The sequence below is a fragment of the Sorex fumeus genome, unplaced genomic scaffold, assembly GCF_029834395.1.
Source record: "Sorex fumeus unplaced genomic scaffold, SorFum_2.1 ptg000122l, whole genome shotgun sequence".
Taxonomy (NCBI): Eukaryota; Metazoa; Chordata; class Mammalia; order Eulipotyphla; family Soricidae; genus Sorex; species Sorex fumeus.
Window position 1 is genome coordinate 53,911,849 of NW_026606179.1, and position 22,679 is coordinate 53,934,527.

The 22,679-nt window shown below is 59.7% G+C and overlaps 1 protein-coding gene across 1 annotated transcript; it reads right to left on the bottom strand.

The window, feature by feature from the left end:
* Positions 1-241: 241 nt before the first annotated feature.
* CALB2 (calbindin 2) lies at positions 242-19,216 on the bottom strand. The gene is made up of 11 exons (XM_056136325.1): positions 19,034-19,216; positions 8,178-8,254; positions 5,446-5,535; positions 4,916-4,996; positions 2,739-2,795; positions 2,461-2,538; positions 2,198-2,253; positions 1,997-2,036; positions 1,596-1,649; positions 933-1,004; positions 242-377 (listed from the first exon to the last, which is right to left on the bottom strand). Exons 1-11 carry the CDS (start codon positions 19,125-19,127, stop codon positions 261-263), a joined length of 816 nt encoding a protein of 271 aa, XP_055992300.1. The 5' UTR covers positions 19,128-19,216; the 3' UTR covers positions 242-260.
* Between the last annotated feature and the right edge of the window lie 3,463 nt (positions 19,217-22,679).

Here is a 22,679-nt window from a genome sequence, read left to right on the forward strand (position 1 = left end):
GCCCTGGGTCACACAGCGACGAGCTCATGCACGGTCACAGTGGAGAGAACAGGGGAGCCCCCGCGCCCCCTCGGCCTTCCCCGCCACTGGTATCCCCGGAGGGCAGTATCCCCCTCGGGGGGCGCCGGTCCCTCCGCTCCCCCCTCCCTCTCCTGCGCTGCGGGCTGCGGGGTGGGGTGGGGAGCAGGTGCACAACCTCCGGGTCTGGGGTGGGGGAAGTGGCAGGCTGGGGGGAGGAGGCAGCCCCACCCCGCCCCCCTTTACACGGGGGGCTCGCTGCAGAGGACGATCTCCAGGTCCTTGCGGTAGAGCTTGCCCGCCTCGGCCAAGGACATGACGCTCTTCCGGTAGCCCGTGAGCTGCTGGATGTTCATTTCCTGGGGGACGGGCATGGCGTTAGACTGTCCACATCTCCCTCCCTCCCTGCAGACACTCTAGCACCCATGGGATCGGGTGGCCTCGTCCGTCACCACCTGATACCACGGGGGTGAACCCGATTAGGCGCCAGAAGGACCCTCGCCTGTGGACGTGAGGAAATTTCCTCCGGTGCAACGGAGCATGAAGATTTTCTTATTTTGGCGGGCGGAGGGTGGCATCCACTATGTTCAGGGGCCACTTCAGGAGGTGCTGGGGGACCAGATCATGCTTTGCCAGAGCTAGAACCTGGGACTCCCACATGAAGAACGTGTGTGTGTGCCCCAGACCCCCTCCCTGCCCTGGTATAAAGACTCTGAGCTACGGGAGGGTGCAGGAGGCATGATGTGCTGCTCATTTCCTGGGTGTGTGATTTGCCGGAAGCTGAGGATGGTCCAGTGAGTAGCATTTGCCTTAGGAGTGTGACAGAGACCACCGAGCTGTCACGCAGCCCCTCTTGGCTGAGCAGAGGTGCCCCAACCCGAGATAGCCCTAGACCACGTGGCCCCGGGACTCACCTTCTTGTTTTTCTCATACAGATCCTTCAGGAGGGCGTCCAGCTCGTTCTCATCAATGTAGCCACTTCCGTCCTGGGGATGACCGGGGTCAATGCAGGCTGTGGTCCAGGCCTGCTCACCACCCTGGGAGGTCCCAGCCTGGCCTCCCCTTCCTCTGTCTCAGAGGAGGCCGTCAGGCCTCACGTGCACTGACTTTAGTTGATGTGGGAATAGGGCAGGGCCAGGCTATTTTTTTTTTTGTGGGGGGGAGTGGCTCTGGGGGGAGGATGTGTCATCTTTTTGCTATTTTTCAAATCCAAATGAGGTTTGAGAAGCACTGAGCTGACTCACAACCTGCGTGTCGCAAACCATAGTCATATATCAGGATGAAACTGCAGGTGAATTGTTGGCCCCAAGACAGCTGGGGTCACACACGCTGGGGATGACTAAAGGGAGGGGTGACCAAGGGCTTAACCAGCTGTCTAGAAAACTCCAGCTCCAGTGCAAAGCCAGGACCTGGCACCAGGGGGCAGTATGGAGCGCAGTCCCTGGTTTGCCGCGCTATGGGCCATCTGCTCACACAGCAGATCTGGGGAGTCCCTGGGCCAGGCAGGACCCGCGTGCATCTGTTCCTGAAGACTCAGGACGGAACTGAGGCCTCTGGCTGGGCTGCTGCCACCCTACCTTGTCGTAGAATGTGAAGATGGCATTGAACTCCTCAGCAGTCAGCTTCATGCCCTGGAAGGCCGAAGTCTTAGAGAAAGAAGCACGCCGGCACCGTGCCCTGGACCACACGTGTGTGCACCGGAAATTGGGGGTGGGGGTGGGGGGGTGTTCGGGAGGGGGTGTGAAGAGAAGCAGGTACCAGGACCACACCCTGGCTGTGTGTGCAAGTGAGTGGCCGTGAGTCTGACCCCAAGCGAGTGGCCGTGAGCGTGGCCATGAACGTGGCCGCCGCCCGGAGTGCCATGTCGAGGCCACAGCCAGGAGTGGGGCGTGCTAAGGGCCCGCGGTGTGTGGGCGCCACTAAGCACGCAAACCCTGGTCCTCACAGCCCGGGCGGGAAGGAGAGGACAGATGCTCACCTGGAACTTGAGCAGGAAGTTTTCCTGAACGGGCAGGAGGCTGGAAGGGAGAACTGGGAGTTAGCAGCCCAGAGGGAGTGAGCTGGTACCTGCAGGGGCGCCCTATGTCACCATGGAAACCGCCAGTGGGAGATAGTGGGCACCAGCCCGCCCCTCTGTTGGCAGGAGTTAGGGTGCACGGGCTCCTGCTGGGGTGCTCACCGCGACATCTCTGACAGGCCCAGTTTGCCGTCCCCATTCAGGTCAAACATCCGCAGCTGCCGGGACAGAAGGAGGCGGTGGGTTACGGGCGCTGGCCCTGCTCGCGGGGCTCTGGGGGCCAGGGAGCCCGTGGGTCTGGACAGGCAGTGGGAAGAGGGGCGGGAGGGAAGGGGCGCTCCCAGTCACGGCCCCAAGACCCCAAGGCTGAGTTGGTCCATCATCAGTCCCTCCTGGCCCCCGGGCATCCTAGGGCCAGGACTCACGATGGTCTGCGTGTACTCCTGGAGCTTGGGCTCATCGTGTGGCCGGTTCGCTTTCTTCAGCAGGTCAGAGAGGAAGCCCTGCGGGAACAGTGGCCCCCTGAGGTTCCCGGATCAGTCAGTGCCCACCCACCGCCCGCTGTGCTGGGGCTCCTCAAAGCCTCTCCTGAGGACCCCTGGTTCCAGAGGGATCAAGGCATTGGTGCCCACTTGGGACAGCCCACCTGGGGGCCCCGAGGGGTGTATGCCTGCACCTGCACAGGCCCCTCAGCGGGTCCTACCTTGAGCTCATTGGCTTCGATGTAGCCGCTCCGGTCCGTATCATACTTCCGCCAGGCCTGCAGGACAGGAGCGCCATGCTGGCTACAGAGCCCTCCCTGCACCCGGTCGCCACCCTCCCTGGTGTCCTTGGTGGGGCCACATCCTGCAGTGCCGGGGTTAGAACTGGGGCCTCCCATGCACAAGTCCCTTGAGCATCTCTCAGGCCTGAGCCTCCCACCTTGTCACTGGGTGGACCCAGCTGTCACTCAGGGTCAGACTAGTAGGGGGTGGGGACATGGTCTCCGGGGATGGGGAGATGATCTAGCCCAGTCCCTTCCTTGTGGCAGAGGAAGATATGAGGGAGAGCATCTCAGAACAGGGTGGGAAGAAGGAAGGGGGTAGAGAGGGGGAAGGAAGGAAAAGAATGAAAGGAAGAAAGAAAAGGAAGGGAGGGAGGGTGGAAGGAAGAAAGGGAGGAGAGGAAGGAAGGGAGGGTGGGGGAAGGAAGAAGAGGAAGGAAGGAAGGAAGGAAGGGAGGGAGGGAGGGAGGGAGGGAGGGAGGGGAGGGAAGGAAATAAGGGAGAAAGAAAGGAGGGAAAAAAGGGAGAGAGGAAGGGAGAAAGAAGGGAGGAAGGAAGGAAGGAAGCAGGGAAGGGAGGAAGCAACGGTCAGATTTTCCGCTGTGGGCAGAGTTACAGGTGCCCTTTTACCGCTCTGTGAGTTCGCATGCTCTGGGCCTGGGGGGAAGAGTAAGAACCTTCTGGAAGGAGTGGGATAGACCTGGTTACTCTTGACTCCCTCCTCTATCCTGTCATCACTGTGTATTTGGCAGCGGAGGCCGGTGGTGGAGCAGAATTACGGCCAGTTTAGACTGAGCCAGGCCAGGCAGCCACGGGCCGAGCCCATCCCCCGGATCATGGCCCAGCGGAGTTGAGCCATCTCCAGGGTCAGGCCAGCGATCTTGGCGTGGGTACCTGACCACAATCCGGGTCCCTGGGGTGTGAGTCAGTTTTCTGCCACCATGTCAGGAGGCAGCTCCCCTCCCTTCAGCGTCCCTACTCCCCCTAAGCTGCAGCCACCCCCATTTCAGGCCAGAGATGGAACAGGGGCTGGCCTGGGTGCCCCGCTCTCAGGAACGGGGAGGAAGAACTTCCTTCTCTCAGGACAGATTGGCACACAGATCACCGCCCCCCCCCCCCCCCCCCCCCCCGCCCTGGGCCAGGTCCTTGACACATTCCCTGTTGAGGAGGACGAACAGGCCTGGGGTGGCCCAGAACGTCCATTCTTGGCATCTTGAAGGCAGAAGAAAACCCTTCACCACCGCAAAGCCGGCCCGGCTCTGCTAACTCAGGGCACGCACTGGGGACTGACTCTTCCGCCCCGAGAACGGGTGGCTTCCAAGGGACTCTGCCCACGTGGTGCCGCCACTGCCATGTGGATTTAGGTGGTGAATCACGGAGTGGGGATTACCGGTGGCTGCAAGTGGATTTAACACAACAAATGGTGCGTGGAGTCACGCTGAGGGCCAGACACTGTTTACCCCGGCCTGTGCGACAGGGCCAGGACTTCACGCTGCGGGGCACACGCGGGGTGCAGGGCCCAGGCCGTGAGTGGGAACGGTGGCGGTTCCCGGGCATCAGGGTTGGTGACACATCTGAATTGATTCTGATTTCCAGGCAGCCCCTTCCCGGGTTTCAGCCTCCCGGTCGGTACCTGGAGGCCCTCGGGTTGTCAGTCCCTTTCCTGCGGGGCTCTGGGCATCTTACCGAGGCTCAGCCCATACCAGTCAAGCCTGGATATTACCAGAAAGTGGGCTTCTCGCTGAGCAGCTGGACAGTAAATCCCTCCTTCCTGAGTGCACGCCGGGACCCTTCACTTCCAGCAGGGAGCCCAATGCAGTGGGTGACGCCTGTCTGCTGCAGTGCTTCCTCAGACACCCCCCCCTTCCCCTCCCACCCCACACCTGTCTGTGGAAACACCCCAGAGTGGGGCGCGCCATTTCCCAGATGCTCCCCACCTAGCTGCCTTCTCCCCCAGCGTGTCTCTTGGGGGTTCTCAGCTCCCACTGGGGGTGCTCTCCGCGGACCGCTCTGTGAGCTGCGGGGCCCTGGGGGGGGGGGGCGGTCAGCGTCTCCCAGGCCACTCCTTCCCAGGTGGGCACTGACAGTGGGGGAGAGGGGGCAGGGTCCAGCCTCACCTCCATGAACTCCGTGCTGGAGCCCACGTGCTGCCGGAAGCAGAGAAGGAAGTTCTCCTCGGTGGGCAGGATCTGTGCCAGCTTCGGGGGGGCAGAGAGAAGCAGAAACGTGAGGGGGGGGGCACCCGGGAGCAGGGTGGAGACGGCTGTCTGGGACTGCTTGCACCATGGAAGGGATACTCAGCTAATGAATTGGACTGGGCCTCTATGGATCTCCTCTGGGGTTGGGGGTGCCAGGGGCTTGCTCCTGCAGTGCTGGGTGTGGAAGGAGGCCAGCCTCACCCCAACGCTCTCTCCAGCTCTCAGCTCATTTTCATTTTTGCCTGATTTTTTTATGAGGTTCGGTTTGAACAATTTCAACTTGTAGGTACGGCCGTGTTTGCTCTTTAGACTTGGCCTGTGGGCCGTGGATGGGGCGTGACCTCCTCTGGCCTCCCCTTTGGTCAGTCCCTGTGCTGAGGGGGTGGGCACGGGCTGGGCGCAGGGTGGAGTTGGGGGGGCACACAGCTCTCCGCCAGAAGGGGGCTCACCTCTGCCATCTCAATCTTCCCGTCCGAGTTCTTATCGTACTTCTGCATGAACTCCCTCATCTTCTCTCCAAAGTTGTCACCCTTGGACATCTGAGGGAAGAGAGAGGGGGTTCACCTGGCTGCCGTGTCCCCCAGGCCTCTGCCCCGCTCTGGGACGGCTACCGCAAGGCCCTTTTTGCACCCCAATAGCAGGCCTGGTGCGGGAATGGGGGAAGGGCTACTAGCATCCTTCTTGCTGCTCGCCAAGGTCCCTCCAGACCCAACCAGCTCCTCTCTCCAGGCTTAGCCCAGGGTGCCCTGCACGTTCCGGCCTGGCCTTCCCGGCCTTTGAGGGGGACTTATCCTCTCAAGATTCAGATGTGAGGACCGAGGCCCCAGCTTTTTAATGAGATTGTTTTAACAAAACCCAGCCTAATCTAGAGGTCCATTCCTAGAGTCCACGAGGTGTCAGCTACCAACCAGAGTAGGGGGGCGGCACTCCTTTTTTTGTTGTTGTTGTTCCTTTTCATGAGGGGCATACCTGGCAGTGCTCAGGCTTACTCCTTGATCAGTGCTCAGGGATCATTTCCGGTGGAGCTTGAGAGGCCATAGGTGGTGTTGGAGGGTCCAACCTGGGTCTGCCTTGTACAAGGCAAATGCCCGGCTCACTGCGCTGTCTCTCTGGGGCCACTGCTCTGTGCTCTTCGCTCTGGCGTTATGCCAGGAGAAGGTGTTCAGGGAGAATGCGAATAATTTAATTTGTATTGGAATGTCCACGTGATTGCTACTTGTGAGGAAGTTGTTAGCCCACTGTCACCTAACTGAAATCCAAGCCTCTCAAAGTTTTATTTATATTTTGGGGTGCTACACTCTGTGGTGCCGGGCTTGCTCCTGGCTCTGCACTCAGGAACCACGCCTGGTGGGCTCAGGGGACCATCTGGGATGCCGGGGATGGAATCCGGGCCGACTGGGTGCAAGGCCAACGTCCTCCCCGCTGTGCTCACTCTGGCCCCCGTTCAACGTCCTGTCACCTTTGGTACCATCTCTGTGTGACAATGTTTATTCACTCCTGTCATGGAGGTTTGTGACTGACGTTCCAAGGACAGGAGCCAGCCTGCAGGTGATGAGAGCCGAGCACCCCGGGCTCACTGCTTTCCAGATGTGCAGGGACTATTCTCGAGACTTAGCGCAGACGTGATCCCATTCAATTTAGTCTGTCCCCGGCTGCGCCCCCACTGACCCGGACCCCGTGGATAGCAACACGCCCCACTGCACCCCTGGGGGCCCGTGGCTCCAGCCAGAATCTGAACTCGTAGCTCTAGCCGCCCGGTTCAGTCCTGTCTGTGCCGTGGAGCCATCTGGGTGACACCCTGGAGGGCATTGTTGGCAGGGGTGATGGTGCCCCCACAGTGCCATCTGAGAAAGGATCTGGGGCCCTAATCAGAACACGTCCCCGGTCTCTCGCCCCAGGCCAGTGCCCATGATCCTGGCTTGGCCACCCCGCCAGGTGGGCGAGCGCCCTGCTGCTGGACCAGTCCAGAGGCCGCGGCTCTGCCCATCTCGGCCTGGCTTGGAGCATCTGTGCTTCTCTTCCAGATGCTCCAGCAAAAGAGAAGAGGGACCCCCAGAGTGCCCAGGAGGGGCGTGGCGGGCATGCCGGGGCCAGAGTGGGAATGAGGCATTTCACTCTAACCCCTCAGCCTTCCCGCATTTCGGGTGCTCTCCTCCAAAGCCCGGGTGAATCGGGTGGTGCCGGCTGGACTCCCCGGGGGACAGAAGCACCTGCCTGGGCTCAGGGGTGACCAGCAGGTGGCTGGACTGGCTCCAGGCATCACCCGCGGTTTCCCGCTGGGTTCTGCTCTGTACTGACGAGGGCTCCAGCCTCTGCCAGGCTAGAATCGGGGCTGGAGGGGGGCCTATTCTGCGGCCCCTCAGGTATGGGGGGTGGTATCTGTTGGGGTGCTGCGGAGGAGCCCCGGGGTTGCTCCTCCACTGCACACCCCACCTCGATCTGGCTCCAGCATCACAGAGACAAGTGAGAAACTTCGGTCTAGAATGAAGACAGTGGCGCATCTCTGCCAAGCACCAGGGCCAGGCCAGGAGGACACAGACACGAAGCTGTGCAGCTTGGGGGGGGGGGGCTTCATTGGCACCCCAGGCCCAGAACCCGAAAATCATATAAGGGAAGCTTCCAATTTTTGTTTTGTCTAGGTTTGGGGCCACACCCAGTGGTGGTCAGGGCTTACTCCTGGTTCGGTGCTCAACGGTCACTTTTTTTTTTTTGCTTTTTGGGTCACACCCAGCAATGCACAGGGGTCACTCCTGGCTCTGTGCTCAGGAATTACCCCTGGTGCTGCTCAGGGGACCATATGGGATACTGGGGATCGAACCTGGGTCGGCCGCGTGCAAGGCAAACGCCCTACCCACTGTGCTATCGCTCCAGCCCCTCAATGGTCACTTTTGGTAGGGCTGGTAGAGGGGCATATGGATGGGGGAGGGCATACGGGGGGCATACGGGGTGCAGGGGATCAAGCCAGGGTTGCCAGGTGCAAGGCAAGCACCTGAATTCACCCCTGTAGCATCTCTCTGGCCCAGAGAAGGTACCGTGTTTTCAAGGACAGACCCCACATGAGGAAGAAAGTCCTTACAGATCAAAGGAGGATAGTGTCCTGACCGGCTGCAGGGGTGTCCCCTGGGGCGACCCGAACTGGGGGCTGAGAGGGGGCGTGCAGGAAGGTAGGGCCTGGGCTTACCACACCAGAGCCTTTTCTTGCCTTCTCCAGCTCTTGGAAGAAGTTTTCCAGCTCCTTCCCTTCAATATAGCCATTTCCTGTGAAGATAGCCAAGAAGAAAGAAAAAGCAACAGACCTCAGAGCTAAGCCGGCAGTGACGGGGCGAGGGCCAGAGGCATGATCTGGCCGGATCCCCGCATGCGCCTCTCACGCCTAGCAGTGGTGTTTTGGCAAAATGGGTGGTCACCATTAAGAGGGTTTGTGGACATCAGGAGGCCGCCTGTTGACCCCCAAGAGGGCTGTGGCTGCTGCGGAGGTCCCTGACCAGGGCTGTGGGCATGATGCGGAGAAATCTGGGGGTACGGGGGAGCCCCAGATCAGAGAGTGACATGCACAAATAGCACAAGGTCCTTTAGGTTCTATTTTTTTCTTTTTTTGTCAGGGGCACACCTGGCAGTGCTCAGGGCTTAGTCCTGGCTCTGTGCTGGGCCATGTTTGGTGATCCTCGGGGGACCGTTTTTGTGCCGGGTATCAAAGCCGGGCTGGCTGGGTGCACGGCAAGCACCTGAGGCTCTGCACTGTCTCTCCAGCCAGGTCGTTTAGGGCCTTGTCCTTGAACCTGGACCCCCGAGAGCACAGTGTCCGGTCTCTGCTGTAGGTCTTTGTCTGACCTCTGCTGGAGGTCAGACACGGCCGAGTAGTGCTTCCCAGCCTCCAGGGAACCAGATCCGGGTCACACAGTGCTTCTGCTCCCCTCTAAATGTTCTGATATAATCTGTGAACTGAGTACCAGGGGGAGGGTGTTGCTTGGGTTTGGGGCCACCCCCAATCGTGCTGCGGGGCTCTTCCTGGCTCTGTGCTCAGGAGTGACCCCGGCAACCCTCAGGGGTCCATACGAGATGCAAGGTCAGCGCCTTACCTCTGCTCTATCTCTCTGGTCCTCAGCAGCATTGTTTTTTTTTTTTTAATTTTTATTAGTGAAACATCATGAGGTACAGTTGTAGACTTACAAATTTTTGTGCTTGGGTTTCAGTTATACAATGATCAACCATCCCTCCACCAGTGCCCATTCTCCACCACCACTAATCCCAGTATCCCTCCCACCCCCCATCCCCCACATCCCACCTTGCCTCTGTGGCAGGGCATTCCCTTTTGTTCTCTCTCTCCTCTTGGGTGTTGTGGTTTGCAAAAGAGGTGCTGAGTGGCAATCATGTTTGGTCTATAGTCTACTTTCAGCATGCTTCTCCCATCCTGGGAGGATCCTCCCAACGCCCTTTATTTGGTGCTCCCTTCTCTATCTGAGCTGCCTTTTCCCCTAGCATGTGTGGCTGGCCTACAAGCCATGGAGCAAACCTCCGGCCACTCTTGGGTGTTAGTCTCCTAGTTTGTTACTTTATGTTCCCCAGATGAATGCAATCTTTCTATGTCTATCCCTCTCTTTCTGACTCATTTCACTTAACATGATATTTTCCATGTAGTAACACTTGTATGTAAATTTCATGAGTTCATCTTTCCTAACAGCTGCATAGTATTCCATTGTGTAGATGTACCAAAGTTTCTTTAACCAGTCATCTGTTCTCGGGCACTCAGGTTTTTTCCAGATTCTGGCTATAGTAAAGAGTTCAGCAGCATTGTTTTTGTTGGTTTCTTTTGGGGTCACGCCCAGAGGAGATAGGGGACTACTGGCTCTTCGCTCAGGGGTCACTCCCATTGGTGCCTGAGGCAGGTGTGGGGCCGGGAGGGGTTGCCATGCACTGCTGAGGGTCAAACCTGGGCACATGCAAAGCGTGTGTTGGCTCCCACATGCCCCCCCTGGGAATTTAGATTCCCCAGTAACCGTGGAGACGCCCCCTAGTGGGGCAGAGGCCGCAGTGCCTGTTCTGTGGGGATGCTCCTGAATCAATAATGGGGCAGGGAAGTGGGTCTTTCCTTTGTAAAGGTGCCTGTCAACAGGCAGGGGATGGAGCGGGGCTTGGGGTTGGGGAGGGAATATGGGAGCACTGGTGATGGGATTAGTGTTAGAATATCAAATGTCTAAACCTCCGTTATCAATAACTTTATAAATCAGCTCTTTAAAAAAAATTTTTTTTAAGTTTTCTTTTTTAAAAAAAAAGATTGTTCCGTGGGGGTGCGGGAGTGAAGCCGAGTTCCCATATTCCTCCCTAGTGTTGGCTGCCACCTTTCTTCTAGGATGTTCTGCAAAAGACACTACCCAGGAGCCCGAGGGAGGCGGGCAGGTGGAGAGCTTCGCGGGAGCAGGGGCCGAGGTCTGCTCTTCTCCCTGACCTTCCCTGCCTGAACTGGCTCTCCTGAGGTGAGAAGCGGAGTCCAGGGGTAGCTTCTAGAAGCCGGAGACTGGGGCGGGCGGCTCAGGGGCACAGTGCTGGCTCTGTGAGCCCGTGTGAGTGTTCCACTAGGCCTCTGAGGAGAGACTTGAGAATGACCGAGCGAGTATGATTTGTGACCCACCCGGGGCTTGGGGGGCAGCAGGAGTTTCCACCTTCCGAGCCCCCTTGCTGCTGCCCAGACTGCCCTGGGGCTCCATCCCTGCTGCCGGGGGCTGGTCAGTGGGGGCGTTGCTGCCCCTCACCTGCCTGCTGAATCTCAGTCCACTCACCCGTGACTTGGGGACCAGGACATCGCTTGGCTCCTCCGGGGACAGGCAGATGGGACAAGAGGTCGTTTATTTACACCGTGGCCAGGCCTGGTGGGTGGGCTACGCTGGGTGGCTGGGGAGGACAATCTTCTTTTCTTATTGTGGGCTTGGTGCGGGGGGCCGGGAGGTAGATATGTGGAAGTTGGGGGTCACACACACAAGGTTTGGGCTCCCCGCCCCTCCCCACGGGCAGCCACAGGGCAGGGAGGATGTCGGGGCCTCCTTGGAAATGGGAGGGGATTGGTGGCTCATGCCCTGCAGGCGTGAGAGGTTCGAAGGTGACTGAGCACCATGGATGTCCGGGCACGAGCCGGTGCCTGGGCTGGCAGGACAGGGGGGACACTGGGAGAGGCCAGGATGGCCAGGCACAGCAAGCGCCCGATTCCTCCTCGGCAGATACTCTGGGGCTCCCTCACACCTGTGGGAGGGGTGCCAGGGGGAGGGGCAGGTCCAAGCCCAGCATGCGTCCATCGCCTGGCAGCTGGACTTCTGCTTGGGACCTGAGAAACCGAGGCACGGAGAAGGGGCACTTGGGACGTCCCACCACAGCAGGTCCAGACAGGCCCTTGGACCTGGTCCCAGAGCCTCGGCTCATTAATTCATTCACTCATTCATTCATCCTCTCCCTCCCTCTTCCATTCATTGAGCCCCTGCTGTGTGCCAGGTAGACAAACATGGGCCAGAAAAGATCTTGCCAGGAGACTTCAGACCCTCTCGGGTGTGGATGGGGCAGGGCCAGGCAGCCCACAGGGACCGAATTCAAGCATGGCATCTCTGAGGCGGGTTCAGCTCAGCAACTCCACTCTCCTCTCCTCTCCTCTCCTCTCCTCTCCTCTCCTCTCCTCTCCTCTCCTCTCCTCTTTTCTCCCTTCTCTCTCTCTCTCTCTCTCTCTCTCTCTCTCTCTCTCTCTCTCTCTCTCTCTCCCTCTCCCTCCATTTTACCCAGAGCTCAGGAAACCACAGCAGGAAAATGTCCTCCAAGGGCCTGTTCCCCACGAGCGTTGGCTGGCCTTTCGGGGTGTCAGAGGATGGGGGGAGGTATTGTCAGGCGGTGTGAGTAGGGTGTCTAGAAGAAGGAGCGTCCATCACCCAGGGGAAGGCAGCACCCCTCTGTCCCCTGGGGGTGCACAATGGGTCCATTTCCTTTGGGGGAGCCCTCCAGTACCAGACAAGTGTTCGCAGAGGCCTGGGGTGACCGCCCTCCTCCAAACAACTCTTCTGCCGATGGGCACTCCCGTCCTGCCCTGGGACCCAACCCAATGGGCCTGCGGGGGCCGGGAGGAAGGGTGTCTCCTTCTCCCCTCTCGGCCTCTCTTGTTAACAAGGGGCTGTGCCTGCCTCAGAGCCATATAGCGTGGCAGGGCCGTGGGATCTTGGAACGACACTGAGCCTCGTAGGAACGGGTCAGACCTCACAGGCACACAAGGCACGTGGCTGTTTTCAGGCTCCGAGACCTTCAGCCCGCAGCCCCAGTGTGGCTTCCACGCTTACCCAAGAGGGTCCCACTGCAGTCTCTTCCCTGAAGCCCCCTGGAGGCTCTGAGGACCACCACACAGCCTTGGGTAGAAGTCACAGGGTGCGGGCTCCCTGGGGTGCCGCTCAGGGCACAGGCCGAGCTCAGAACAGCTTCCGAGCAGCTGGGCTGAAGACTTCAGGTGCCCAGGGTGTACCCGGAGGTCTGGTTAGTAGGCGAGTGCAGCCGGGGGGCCTGGGGGCTGAGCACTGTGCAGAGCTGGGGGTGCTGGGGAGTCTGCTGGGAAGAGCAGCACCAAGGGAGGACTCTGCTTTCTAGCAGTTTCTTGGGACACATTCTCAGGGCCTCAGTGAAGATGGGAGGAAGGCCCCAGGAGTCACAAAGTCTGAACGGAGCACCTGCCTCCGGGTGGTTGGTGTGTGTGTGTATGTGTGTGTGTGTGTGTGTGTGTGTGTATTTGAGGCTGGCCAAGGAGGAACCTGGGGGACTTGCGGATGGTGACGCTCCTCTGCATGGCAGGGTCAGGAGGAGACCCACCCCGTGCGTTGGTCAGGACAGTTCTGTAACAGAGAACCGTCCAACTCGGAGCACGAACCCCAGTATCTGTGATGAATTTTGTTTGTAAGGACGTTGAAACGCAATGGTCAGAGCTGGCATCACTCTCATGGAATAACAACGCAGGCAGAGGAGGGAGATGGGGGTACACTGTTAGGGAAAATAAAGTCTATTTGTCAAAAAAAAAAAAGATTGCTTAGAAAGAAAAGCCAGAAATAGCCCGGATTCTTATCTGAAGAAGCTGGCAACTTCTTCCAAAGAGGCCCTAGAGACAGGGGTAGGGCACTTGTCTTACATACAGCTGACCTGGGTTCGATCCTTGGCATTCCAAATAGTCCCCTGAGCACCAGCAGGAGCGATCCCTGAGCACGGAGCCAGGAGTAATTGCTGAGCACTGCTGGGTGTGCCCCCCCCCCAAAAAAAAAGTGGAGTATCCAGTCTGCAGCACCTGGGAGCTTGATAGATGTAAATTCTCAGGGGACCGGAACTCCGGGAGCCAGGCCCACCTCGGCCCCTGTTCACCCCAGTCTGCTGTCTGCAAGGGCCGGGAGCCAGTTCCAGAGGGTGTTCTCTGTCCTCGTCCAGTCCCGCAAGAGAGCTCATGGACCCGCTCAGCAGCTGTGGGCCTGGAAGTGCCTTCTGGAAAATCAGGGTGTGGGGGGCGCCCTCCTACTGGACCCTGCTGGACAGATTCTACCCTCTGGGGCAAGAAAGCAGCCCCCCTGGCCCCTTCCCCTGGGGAATGTTACTTTGCCTGGTGCCACCACCCCGGGGGGGGGGGGGCGGCTCCCCAGCATCTGCCCAGCTGGGCCTCAGGACGCCGTGGAGTGCCAGGCATGGTCAGCCCCGTCTTAGAGGGGAAGAATTTGAGGGGCCAAGAGTTACACGGCCCACAGAGGGCCTGGCCTCATCCCCTGGGCTTGGTCCCGGGGAACAGCCCGTCCGGGCCTGCATCTGCTCTCAGGCCGGGCGCGCACACGGCACGGCACGCTCCTCTCCAGCGTAAACAGCCACCCGGTGGGAGCAGCTTCTGGTTTGACCGTCGGATGCTCAGATTTTAATCCTGTCTCTGGCGGGGCTGCCGCTGGACTTGGGCACTGGTCAGATCTCCCGAGCCCGTGGACATCTGGCAGCTGAGCACTGGGCTAATTCTGGGCCAGGCAGGCCAGAAGGATGGGGCAGATTGGGCAAGAGCACAGGGGAGGCGGCCTCGAGCCAGCAGGGCGGGCAGCAGCCCAGGCGGCCCCGGGAGGGCTCTGGGTGCGGGTGGTGAGGTAGCAGCCTGTTCTTGGAGAGCTGCGCCTGCTCTATTAATTCGGACCCTGGGGGTGGCGAGTGATTTCCCCAGGGGTCTCCTCAGCCTTGGAAACCTCCCCGTGGCGCTCGGCTAGTAAAATCACGGAGGTCTGGCTGGGGAATCAACAAGACGGGGCTGCTGGGCTGCCGCCAGCCTGGCCGGGCAGCCGCAAGATCTTGTTTGCGAAACGGGGTCCCAGTGGCTACCTTCCCTGGGGGTGCGGGCGGGGAGCCCCCCTTTCTCCCCCCACACAGCTGCCCTCCTGGCAGAGTTCGGTGGGGCGATGAGCGCAGGGTGGGCTCTGTCTGCTCGCACGAAAGCGCCGTGAACGCCAGGCTGGGGAGCTCAAGGGGGAGAGCTGAGGGGTGGGGGTGGGGGACGCTCATGCTGGCACGCACCCTGGGCACCCTCCTCTCTCCTGACACCCAGTCACCATGCAGTCCAGGCATGTCCTCTGGTGGTAGGGCGGGGTCTCTGGTCACTCACCATCAACACCATTTTATGTCACTTGGGGCTGGGTGTGGGGGAAAGGGGTGGAGTTGGGAGGTGCTGCAGACCATGGGGAGCCGGGGATCTTACACGACACATGCCTTAATCCTGAGCTACCTTTCCAGTCCTTAGTTTAGTTTCGTTTTGGAGCCATACCCAGCCGTGCTCAGGGCTCACGCCTGGCACTGCACTCGTGGATCACTCCTGAAGGGCTCAGGAGGTCCTATGGGATTGAACGTGGGTCAGCTGCATGCAAGGCAAGCGCCCTACCCGACCTCTCTGCCCACCTGTTATTTTTGAAAGTGGTCTGAAAGCTAGCTTGCTCCTTTGTTTTCTTTTCTGGGGCCACACTGCCTGTGCTCGAAGTCTGCTCCCAGTTTGGTGCTCAGGGGACCATCAGGTGCAGAAGCTCAAACCCAGGTTTCCTACATGTCAAGCCTGTGCTCCTGTCTTCGGAACCAAGCATGGGCCGAACACCAGGCCACGGGGTTTCATCTATTCGGCAGAGGGACACACTGTCTCACCCTTTTCATCATTTTCCAGGAAACATGCTGCATATATAATGCAAAATGGGCTCATTAGCCTGTAGTGCTTGGCTACAGTTTTTTTTAATCTTTTTATTTATTTTTTTTTAATGTAGGGGCCACACATCATGTGCTCAGGCAGCTGTGTAGCATCAGGGATCAAGCCGAGAACCTCAGACGTACCAGGCTTGTGCTCTGCCACCGAAACTTCAGCCCCAGTTGATGTTTAAAAACTATTATAATACATGTTAGACATTTCCCCAGGAGACAAAAAGCCCTACCCTACTCTTAATGGTTGTATAATATTCCACCCTGGAGCTCAGCAATGCTTCCCCCCTCTTCCCTAGAGACATGTGTGTTGCCTACATTGTCAGCGTTCAACAAACTTGGTACTAAACCCCTGTTCACATGGAACTTTGCACATGTGTAGCTGAGCCCGCCTAGTAGCCACACTATATTTTTGCCACGTTATCTTTTGCTTTGTTTTGGCTTCAGGGCCATCATCCTTCCTGCCTAGAAAAAGTTTATGGGCTGCAGCATACAGGAAGGAGGCAGTTGGTCATAACCAGCAGCCCGCAGTCCACTGACTGTCAGTTCTGTAGCTCCCCAAGCTGACACTGGCCACACAGAGCTCTCTCCCCACCCAGCCCCCCCCCCCCCACACACACACACTCCTTCCCCCGAAGACACGGCCATGTAACTCTGGTGAGCATAAGGCATTTGAAAATGGGACCATGTCTCCCCCTCCCCGTTAGGTGACAGAACCGGGTGCAGACAGGAATTGGGGCTCCAACAGGACCTGGCTTGGATGGTTTGGTGGAAACCTGACCTGGGGCCAGTAACACTCACTGGGCAGGTCAGCGACTCCCCAGCCTTCTTCCTCAAGGGAAATGGAAGGAGACCCACAGCTGATTTCTTTGTTAAAACCTGAAGAACTTACATGGGGTGTGAGGCTCTGAACGCCGGGTGACAGCCTTTGAGACAGAGCACCCCGTCTCGTTCTCTGGCTACTCCCCACTGGCCAGCTATTTTATTTTGGGGGTACGCCCAGCTGTGCTCAGGGCTTGGAGGACCATAGAAGGTGCCAGTGAATGAACGTGGGCTGATCACATGCAAGGTGAGTCCTACACAGGCCCCCGGCCCCAGGCATTTCATTTCCCCCGCAGCATCGTGGGCCATCCCGTTCTCCGGTTCTGCGCAGAGCCGGCCAACTAGGACCCCGTGTCTAGGACCAGGCTCCCTTGGGGCGGGAGGGGGCTGCTTTCTGTGGTTCTGAGGGTTCGAGGTTGGGGGAGCCTATGCTTTCAGCTGAGACCACAGTTTGGGTTCCTTGCAGACCATCTCTGACCCCGGCTAGACCAGGAACCCAGAGGCTGGGCTGGTCAGAAGCTCATGCTGGCAGGGGCGCTGGGGGGGGGGGGGGGAGCAGGGAGATCTGGGCTGGGCCATCCTCTGCCACCTCTGTCTGGCCGAGAGAAGGTTCTGGCGAGAAGCTCCAGGAGGCAGCAGCTGCGTGGGCACTGTGGGGCCCTGGCAGGGTCGCTGCAGGGTGGGGGGAGCAGGCGCACTGTGCACCAGCCTCAGTCCACCCTCCAGAGACCCCTCCCCAGCTGGGGTGAAGGAGAGTGGGCCGAGGGGGTCCTAGGGACTGGGAAACGCCTTTCCTGCCCTCCACCCGGCCTTGCTGTGTGACCTCATGAAGGAGCAGGACCTCTCTGTGCCCTGATGCCCCTCTCTCCCCGGGAAAAGCACAGCGGGTGATGAGCGCACCCCCTCCAGGAAGGGGCTGGGTTGGGGTGAGAAGTCAGAATCCAGGGCTCCACCTGCGTCTGTTTACCAGGGCACCAGGAGTGTGGGGGCGGGGCTCGCTCCCAGGGGGTTGCTGTTAATTGGCCCCTAGGAGCGCACCCCTGGGACCTGGTGAGCAGCTTTTGTGGGAGGAGGGGCCGTGAGTGGCGGGAGGAGGCTATGGTGGGAGAAAGCCTGAGAGGAGCTGAGGCAGAGAGGGCAAAGGGCCGGGGGTCACGGGGGCCGGGGAGCAGCCTGGGTGGGTGCCTCCCGCCACCACTGCGCCCTCGCCCGCTTTTCTGGACTCCCTTGTACCATCCCAGCACTGAAGGTCGTCCCCCCCCCCCCCCCGCCCCGCCCATGCCCCGCCCTGAGCACCTCTCTGAGACCAGGGCAGGCAGTGGGGCCCCGGGGCAGGCAGCATGGAGCACGGGGTGGGGGGCTTCCCAGAGCTCCAACTAAGCCACCTTCAGCCACTCCTGCACCCCTGGGGTCGGAGGGCTGTGGGCTGGCCCGGGGGGCCTTTCCGTGGGCTGCCTAGGACCTTCGTGGTGGAAACCACCTCCTTCCCTCCCAAGTCAGCACCCAGGGACCATAGAGGGGGGCATGCCTGTTGGCCCAGGAGCCCGGTCCAGGGTTCCCTCAGCAGAGGTGCAGCACTGCCTCCTCAGGTGGGGGGCGGAGGAAGGTGCGGGCGAGTCCTGAGCCGTAGAGTCCCAGACCAGCCTGGGTATCGGCCCGGCTTCCCAAGGCGCGATGGGGCGTCCCCATTAATTCTGGGCAGGACGGAGCTGCCACCGAGGCCTGCTTCTAGCTGACTCATCTGGCAGGAGGCGAGAGGTATAACCTTGGGCCCTCGGCACTTTCCTTGAGCCCTGCCGCTCTGATGCAGACGCCCTGGCAGGACCATGCTGCCGAGCGCCCCCGTCCCACCCCCCGACGCTGCGCTCAACGCACCAGCAAGTACCGGCCTCTTTCTCCCCATTTTACAGATGCGCCAGCTGCCCCCTCCCCCAGCGATTCCTGGGCAGTCGCTCTAGGCACCCTCCAAAGCCATCCAAGGCACCCATTTCCCCGTGCCTCTGATGGCAACACAAGCAACTTCATTCCTACCCACCCCATTATTAACCCCTGCCTGTCCCAGGGTGCTGTTAGCCCTGCTAGCTGGAGAAGGAACTGAGGGAGTTAAAACCTTCTCAACCCCAGGTAAACACCGCTACCATGATGCCCACCGAGTCAAGCCTCCGGGGAGATCAAAGGACTCCCCCGTTTTAGGGGGAGAGGATAAACATCTCTAAGGGGATGCAGAAGCCTCAAGGGGGGGTGTCCGAGTCTTGGAATCCCAGTGCTCGGCCACCTGCAGAGGTCTCCCAGGCCAGCCCTTGATTGGGGGTGACTCACTGCAGGACCACCCTGAACAGGGCCGGCCATGTCGCCTCCACCCACCTCCACAGCCGAGCAGTCAGCGGAGCACCCAGCATTATCACGGCGGGGAACATGCCAGCCTGGCACCCGGCCCTGCCCCTGCCGCCCTCACGGCTGAATCTGTGTGGTATTGGGGGTGGGGGGGGAAGGGCTGAGGAGGCCCCGGGGAGATCCTGACACCCCTTCTCCACTTCTCAAGTGGGCTGGGGAGCAAGGTTTCCTTTGGGGAACCCCCCCAAGCCCCCAGTGTGGTGGGCTAGCCTGGCTGTCCACTAAAGGGAACTTGGAGAAAGAAGTGGGCTTCTGAGACCTGTGGCTGCAGAAGCGAGGCAGGAAGTTACCTGCCAGAGAAAGGCGGGGAGGAGAAAAGGGCAGGGGCGATGGAGGACCCCCGCCCGGGAATAGCTAACCCGGCGGGCACCCGCCTGCCCATGCGGGCGGGCACGAAAAGTTACTGACAGTTGTCATCGGAGCCTCGGGTTGCCTCCCAAGCCTAGATTCCCGAGTCCAGCGGGCTCTGCCGCCGAAACATCCCCGGGAGAGGGGGTCCCCGTGCGCCCGACCCCCCCTCCAGGAGGAGACGCATCCCGGTCCCCGCGGGGCTCCGCGGAGGGTCCTGGGCGGAGGGGGCGGGGGGCGCCGAAGTTGGGAGCGGCCGCGTTTACTGACCGTCTGCGTCGAAGTGCTTCCAGATCTCCAGGAACTGGGAGGCCGTGAGCTCGGCCAGGTGCAGGTAGGGGGGCTGCTGCTGCGCGCCGGCCATGGCGAGCGCTCCGGGCGTCAGGCACTGGGCGCTGTCCCCGCGCGGGCAGGCGGCTGGGACTCCGGGCCCCGCGCGCCGCCGCCTTATATAGCGCCCGCGGCTGCGCCCCGCCGGCCGGCCGCCAGGGGGCGCGCGCGCACAGGCAATCGGCCGGGGAGGCGCCGCGCGGGAGCTGCGGCCCGGGGCCCCGACCCCCGCTCGCCCTGCAAGGCGCTGACGCTCTGGGCGGTGTGTGGGGGGTGGGGGCAGCCAGGAGTGACGCTGTTAACGGACAGCAATAATTAGCACCACCACCACCAACAACAACAGCAACAATAGCAACAGCAACAATAGCAGAGCGATAGGAACGACCCGAGGGATGCTTGCAGGCGTTTAAGCACCTGGAGGTGGGGAGTCACTAGCACCCCTGGTGCCTCTGACCCTTCCATAGCCGGGAGAACTGGGGGTCACTCTGCTGGTGAGGGGCCTGGATGCTCGGAGGCAGGCAGCTCTGGGAGGGACCTGGCGCTGAAGCCAACTCCCCCCCCCCCCCCCCCCTCGGGCTCTCCAGGACCCTTCCTAGGGTCTTGCAGGAAGAAGGCAGGGTTTACTGGTTGTGGGGCTGGAATCAGGGCTCAGCAGGGAAGAGTCAGATGGGAGCGGAGAAGGGGCGACCTCTGTCCCGTGGGTCACTGTCCTCACCAGGGCTACCCAATCCCCACCCAGCTCCCGAGCGGGCCAGGACAGGTGCTGGAGACTTTCAGACATGCTGGGAGCCAGCTAGCTCGGCTGAGGGTGGGGAGGGCGGGAGAGAGATTCTTAACACACCCACCTTGGGAACAGAGAAGAGCGACCCTTGACCCACAGATGTCAGCTCTGTTCCCGGGGTTGGGGAGGGGTTTGTCCCGGCTGTGCTGCCCAGGCCCTTAGCCTCCCCTCCTGCAGAGTGACCGAGAACTGAATTGCTCATTAGCACGTGCTAATGAGCGTTAGCTGCAGTGTGCGGAGAGCCAGAGCGAAGGAGGTAAGTGAGAATCAAAAGGAGGGCACCAGGGAAGGGGGGGGGGGCACACCCAGAGCGATGCCCAGGGAAGCTTCCAGAACCACTTGCTTCTCTTTTTGGTGTTCGCCCAGAGCAAACCGTGTTAGAGTTACTTGGCAGGGCTGAACAGAGGGGGTCCGAAGAAGGGAGCCTTTGGACCTGGATGACCCCACCCTACCGGGCACCGCCTTGCAATCAGAGGCCAGGCCTGGCTCCGAGAAAAAAATCTCCAGAGACTCTGGGTTGTGTGTGTGTGTGTGTGTGTGTGTGTGTGTGTGTGTGTGTTGGAGGGGGGTGTTGTTCCCTGGTGCTGCCTCTAAGGAACCACCCAGGGGCTGAGCCAGGGCCCTTGGAATCAGGCTTCTGGGTTTGAATCCAGGTGACACTGGGTGACCTTGGGTGAGTTACATAACCTTGTGGAGTGTCATTTCTTTTATTCATGTTTTTCACCTGCAACATGGGAGTGCCAGGCTCTCAGGCTTGTTTTGAGGATGGGATGGCTCGGTGCTCCCACTGTCCTTCGTGGACCTGCTGGCCAGTGCCGGCTGGTGTGGTAGGACAGTTCCTGATGTCGCTGGGGAGTTCCTGGAGGACTGAGCATAGAGGGACACCCTCCACACACACACCGCCAGCGGCAACATGCAGGGCTCGTGGCCGGGGGTGGCCCAGGCCCTCCAGCAGGCTCAGCCAAGTCTCTCTGGCTGGCATGGGCTGCCCTGCCCACCTCCTGCCCCCCTCTCCTGGCTCAGCCGTGCCCGGGTCGCTGTGGTCTCGGGTGAGCAAGAGCTCGGCTCTTCCTGCTTTTGTCTTTCCTGGGGTGTTGCAGCAGTGAGGAGGCTGCGGTGTGGTGCTGGCAGGGCTGGAGGACCTGGCAGCTCGGGGGTCACTGCTGCAGGAGCCCTGCACTGTCCACTTCAGGGACAGGGCAGGGCTGCTGGGGGAGGGCGCAGGGTGCCCGGAACCCAAGTCTGTCCTGCAGAAGCATCTGTGTCTCAGAGCCCAGTGCTCCTAAAAGTGCTTGCTCTGGGTCAGACAGGGATGTGGGCGCGGCACAGCAAAGCCATGGCTGGCTATGGGGTCTTGACAAATTCTCACTTCTTTGAACTTGTGCGGAGTTGGGGGTCGAATTTCTTTCTTCTTATTTTTAAAAAAATTTTTAATTAAATTTACTAAGTTACTGATAATTACGTTTTTGGCATACAATAATTCAGCACCACTCTTTCCACCAGTTCCCACATTCCCTCCTCATCCCTACCCTCACTCCATGCCTGTCTGTCAACTGGACAGGGGCGTTACAAAGTCTCAGTGGTCGCAGCTTAGATCTCCTGTTCTGTTGAGTCTGTGTTTGGGGTGTACAGCTATACCCCTCCCTCATATCACTGGTAAAAACTGAAGCCCCGGTGCCTGTTCACTCATACTTTCTTGTTCTCCTGTCCCTTCCTTGATTTCTTTCCTTCTCTGTCTCCTCCCTAAACACTGGAGGCGAGGGTGACCCAAGCATCGCCCTTTTACTCCAATGCATTTCCCCACCCTGTATTCTATATTGCACAGTTAAGCGAGATCATCCATGTTTGTCTTTCTTCCAGTTGCAACCACATTGCAATAAATTGCATGATTTCATGGTTCCTTGCAGCTGCACAGTATTGCACTGTCTGTCTATGTACAGCATCTTCATAATCCGTTCATCTGTTGTTGGACACCCAGGTTGATTCCATATCTTGGCTATTGTACTGAGCGCAGCAATGAATACTGGTGTGCATGTGTCCTTTTGAGAGAGTTTTTTTCATGTCCTGGGGATAGATGCCCCAAAGTGGAGTTGCCGGGTCATCTGGCAGTTCAATTCTCAGTTTACTGAGAACTCTTCGTACTGTTTCCCACGGGGGTTGTTCCAGACAACATTCAGAGGTGGGATTTTAGAGCATCCCAGATCCAGGGCACAGGCAGAAATTCAAGCCGTCCGGAGCTTTGAGGAGCTCCAGACAGCGCTTCGTTATCCCTAAGGGACCTTCGGAGGAGCTTGCTGAGTTCCGAAGCAGCAGGAAAGGGGCTCAGCACCCCCCTCCCAAAGTGACTCCTCAGAAGCCAGCTGCCTCCTGTGTGGGGGCTCCCTGAGCTTGCCCACCCCCATGTCCATCAAGGTGGGGGCCTGCGAGGGGTCTGCATGGGGGGATGGCGTGGAGCCTTTGCCTTTGGGGAGGGCAGTGTTTATGGCTCTGTTGGGGACCCTTGTAACCCCCCCAGGTTCTGGGGCATCTGTAGTAGGGGCCACCAATTCCTGAGACGAATTCTAGACTGGGAGTCCCATGTGAAGACAGAGCTGCTGCCTCTTCCTGCTCTTGAGTTCTCTGAAGGCCAGGAAAAGGGGGGGCCGCCCACTGGGGGGCTCGCCAAGCCTGGCATGCAGGGCTTTTCTTTGTTTAATTTAGTTTTGAGTTTGCACCTGGTAAGCTCAGGGCTTACTCCTGGCTCTGTGCTCGGGGATCATTCCCCGAAGGACTGGAGGGACCTTACGTGGTTTCCAAGGATTCTGG